This window comes from Brassica oleracea, unplaced genomic scaffold (genome assembly GCF_000695525.1).
Source record: "Brassica oleracea var. oleracea cultivar TO1000 unplaced genomic scaffold, BOL UnpScaffold01532, whole genome shotgun sequence".
Lineage (NCBI taxonomy): Eukaryota > Viridiplantae > Streptophyta > Magnoliopsida > Brassicales > Brassicaceae > Brassica > Brassica oleracea.
The window spans coordinates 1-4,679 of NW_013618066.1; the positions used below are offsets into that span (position 1 = coordinate 1).

At 39.1% G+C, this 4,679-nt stretch overlaps 1 protein-coding gene and 1 pseudogene across 1 annotated transcript; both read right to left on the reverse strand.

Moving 5' to 3' along the window:
* Positions 1-8: 8 nt before the first annotated feature.
* Positions 9-2,140, reverse strand: LOC106321392 (annotated as a pseudogene).
* A 455-nt stretch (positions 2,141-2,595) lies between these two features.
* On the reverse strand, positions 2,596-4,673 carry LOC106321390 (pentatricopeptide repeat-containing protein At1g71210-like). Its single transcript, XM_013759670.1, has one exon. It carries the CDS (start codon positions 4,671-4,673, stop codon positions 2,988-2,990), a length of 1,686 nt encoding a protein of 561 aa, XP_013615124.1. The 3' UTR covers positions 2,596-2,987.
* Between the last annotated feature and the right edge of the window lie 6 nt (positions 4,674-4,679).

The following is a 4,679-nucleotide window of genomic DNA, read 5'->3' on the forward strand; positions in this document are numbered from 1 at the left end:
TATGATTGTGAGATTTCAAACACCAGATTAAACATGATACAACCAAGTAGAGGAATGCCAATTGCAAAATGCGTCATCAAAGCTATTCCATATCCTTCATCTCACTTAATTTCATTTGCATTTTGTGTTGTCAAGAGAGGGAAGAAGTGATGTTGTTCTTCAACACTGTGATGTAGTCATCACCTTCACATGGCTTCTCATCCATCTACAATTTTTCCATATATACATTTATCAATCATTATTAGTTCTCCATAAACAATGCCAGTCTCATTAGCGCCATACTATATAATTGTTAACAACTATTTATGAATTAAGTTTAGTGTTCTCGGTCCAGAGATCATGGATCAGCTGTTGATAACACATGCAACTATATGTAAATCATCTCCCTCTTTTATACACAATACCAGACTCAAATACTGGTAATCAAGATCCAAGTAGCCTCTCTTGAACCGAATGAATCACCTTGAAAACTCATTTAACTTAGAAACTATGTTCTCCAAAGATGAACCCTAGTTAATCATGTATTCTAGGGAGAAGAAGAAGTAAGTAACATTCTTTGTTCATATTCATGTCTAAAACTTATCTACCAAACATGTGCCTATTTACTAGCACGCTGGCTGGATATTAATATTATTCAAAAGAACTTAAAAAGAAAGAGAACTGAAGTATATATAAGAGCAAACAAGTACCTTAACATGTAAGTTGTAGCAAACCACCCTTTGATCTCGGCACACTAGAGATGTAGAAGCACTTAAAATACTTGAACCTTGCATCTCCATTACGTTAAGCAAGTTCGAGAACTCGTCTTCTTTTTCCTTTTTCATGCTTATCTGTACAACAACCTCATCACCTGATTCCCCCAGTTCAAGAACCGAGATCGCTCGAGTTTGAGGATCTTGCCGCTCCAATCTCTGGGACTTCTCGCTCTCGATATCTTCTGCAAGCTTTTTCTTTCTGATAGTTAGCTCTTCAACTTCATTAAGTAGCTTAGGAATGTAAGTGACCACCCTATCCATTATAGACGGTGCACACCATTTCTTCTATAAAGACAAGAAAACTAGTTCAACAATCAACAGATTGTCCTAATCATAGGCAATATGATTGATGTATGTATATACAAGACCGATCATGAGATTTTGGGGGTCATAAACAATTTAGTAAGGATTTTAATGATTTTTTTACTTACAGTTTAGTGTTTACACTCATATATATTAATTCAAAAAAAAATAGAGGACAATGGCCAATTTTACTTGGAATCAGCTATCTCTATATATATATTTTATTTTTGTGTGCACTCTATCTCTATATATTCAAGATGAAAGGGAGATTATCAAACCTTGGAGGAAGAGGATTGATCAGGAAGAAGAGTGCCGAGAGTGAGGTAGGAGGCATGAAGTCTCATCCTCCTTAGACGCTCATTGGCGTTACGTTCTTGTTTCTTTGCGGCACCACTTGATGAGCCATGAACATCTTCATCATGCAACACTATTACTACTTCCTTCCCTTTGCTTTCTGACTGAGCTCGAAAAGTGTCGTCCTTCTCTCGGAACTCCTCAACGATTGTTTCTGCAGGGATATGGAAGAGATCGTCGAGTAAACTGGATTCTAAAATCTGATGGTCGGACATACGTAACAACGGCAAGATAGTACACAAATACGAAAACAATAAAAGAGGCTTCGTTCTCTTCTTCTATTACAAGAGGTCGTCTTAATTTAAACTCATAATTGCAGGAAACAAACTTATATTAATCTCTAAACCCTAATTAAGATAACAAGATGATCATTAATGAGGATTATATAAATATGTAGGTGTGTGTATACATTGATAATAAAGATATATATACAGGGGAGAGGAATGAGCCCAAGTCAACCCCAAAAGCAGTAGCTGTGAGAATAAATAACTATGCAATGAAGCCCCCACAAACTATTATATTTAAAATTAAAAACTGGAGAGGTATAGTCTATGAACAAAAAATTGTAAACTCGAAAAATGATTGAAGATAATGTATAAAAAAAAAGGACGAACTCTTGGAATCACAGGACACAGCAAGTTGGCCGAAGAGGAGAAAAGAAGTACGTAGTATAATGTCATCGGCTCTGCAGTAAAATAGAAAATGAACCTTGCGACATAATCAGAGATTTTTCTTACCAGATTCATCTTCTTCCCAAGGTTGCAGAGCTGGTCATATAGTCAAAAGTCTCGGTTCTTTCTAAAGTAGTGTTGCCTGTCTGGTTTATGTGTATGTCCGTCTGTCTTTTATGTAGTACAATTGGCGTTAAACTGTAGTACACAGTACTTGCATTATCATTATTTTTTAAATGTATTCGTTGGGATACATGTAATCCATACTCTCCTTGTAACGTATTTGTATGTGTTTTTTAATTACTCTAATATTTTCCATAATTAATTTTATGTCTATGCTGTTGCTGTTAAACTATTTTGAGTTAAGAAAAGACACTAGTATTAGTGTTTTTATCAGTTTTTCTTACGCAAACATGAAATAGGTAACAATTTTCACTTCCTTAAAATAATAATGTAAACATAATATTTCTAAAAATGGAAATACCAACACAACTATCAGAAACCAAGGCGAGAACCATAAATTTTCCTTGATAAACAATAAAGATTATGCAAAAAATGTTGAAGACTGAGTTGTGTTTCTAAGAAAGAATACAAACATTTTGTATGTAATGAAGATGTGATGCTAATAACCACCCCAGTTCAGTTTGGTGGGTAACAAAAGCTTCCGTCTAACGGGACACATCTTTCGCAATCCAGAGACAAGAAAGCCTATGCAAGTTACAACATCTACTACCTTCGAGAAGATCCAAAATCCAAAGGAGCATAAAACGAATATGGTTTTCTCACCATCACCTATCGTCAATGATCCAAAATGCAAACCCAAAATTGAATCCATCTCAACTGAGAAATTGTTTCCCTTATTTCTTAATTCAACAAATCTAACCTCTCTCAGCGACAATACTCTTCAATATTCAAGCTGCCCTTGTCTGCTGTCCCAACCACTCCTCACTAAGTTTGCCCGAGAATTGAGATTACCTAGTATGCGCCGAGCCCGATCAAGGATCCTTTCAGTCCGTTGATTAGGCTTATACCCTCTTCGAGCTATTCTTTCAACCAACTCAAACGCATCTTCCGCCTGATTCATCACAACCCTTTTCAACAGCATATTGTACGTGTACATATCCAGAGGATAGCACTTCTCTATAACTTCATCTAACCGCTTCAGTTCTCCTTCCATTTCGATTCTCCCTGAGAACACTCCTATCAACTCACCAAGAGCCTTCATCTCAGGGATCTTCTCTTCCACATCTCTCATCCGTGTCCACGCTTCATACACCCCTTTGCTCTTTATCGCGTTATACAAAAGAACATTACCGATGAAGGATGTAATACGCCGCCCACTTTTCCTGAACTCATTAACTAACCCAACCGCCTCCTCATACCTTTCTCTGTTGCATAGCTTCTGTACGAGCACTTCGTAGCACTCGATACTAGGATGTCTCCCTTCTCCCTTCATCTCTTCCAAGAAATGCATAGCGTCATCCAATCTATTCCCTCTACAGAGGCCAACGATCATTACATGGTATAGTCTCCTTTTGACCTCACCTTTTTCCCGCAGTTCATAGAAAAAGTGGAGGGCGTCAGCGATTCTTTCGTTTTTGAGATAACACTGAAGCATGAGGATGTTCGAATCCAGCGTCGGCGTGAAACCGTTTCTACCTATCAGATCATACACTAATCTCGCAAGTTTCGGGTTCCCTGCAAACCCTGCTCCTTCGATGAAGAGATTGTAGGTTCCAACTTTGTGTTCCCAACGAGACAACTGATAATTAAGCAACGTGGTGAAACAGCTTCTGTCACCGCTTTCCATCGCGCAAACACATCGAATGACATTTCGATAGAGACTATAGGTCGGAGTGTATCCCTTCTCCTGCATTCTGACGATGAGTTTAGCAGCTTTGTCTCCCCTCATCAACCTGATCGTCCCGTATATCAAGCTGACGAACATTCCAAACGTGGTGGCTACGCCGCTTCTGTTAAACAGCTCGTTAATCAAAATAGCGTCGTCCACTTTCCCAGCATCGCAGAGAGCAGGTATAACCTTGCAACCGCCTAGAAACTTAGGCAACGCGTCGCGTTCTGATGCAACGATAACAAGCTCCTTCGCCATCTCAGCCTTCCCGTTCCAGCACAAAGCGTTTGCAAGTATACAAAACGTCTTCGCGCCGAGAAAATGCCCTCGGTCCATCGCTCCTTTAAAGACATCATAAGCTTGCTCCACACGCCTGTCTGCACAGAGCGTGCGAACCAGGTAGCTGTAAGACATGGAGGTAGGAGCGAATCCAATCTCAGACCTCGACCGGTACAACTCAAGAGCTTCATCTACTAATCCCGCTTTGCAAAAGAAGCATAAAGCTGCATTCATCGTTTTCTTGTTAGGTAAAACACCACGCACCATCATCTCCGTCAAGATATCATACACACTCCCAAGATTGTTCTCTTTCAAAAGCTTAGAGATCAAAGAGTTATACCTAACAACCTCTATCTCACAACCTTCCAAAGGACTAATCTGCTGCAAGAAACCTTCGATATTATCCAACAATCCAGCTCCTATAAGAGACTTAATCCAAATGCTATAAGCACGGTCCATAGGAAC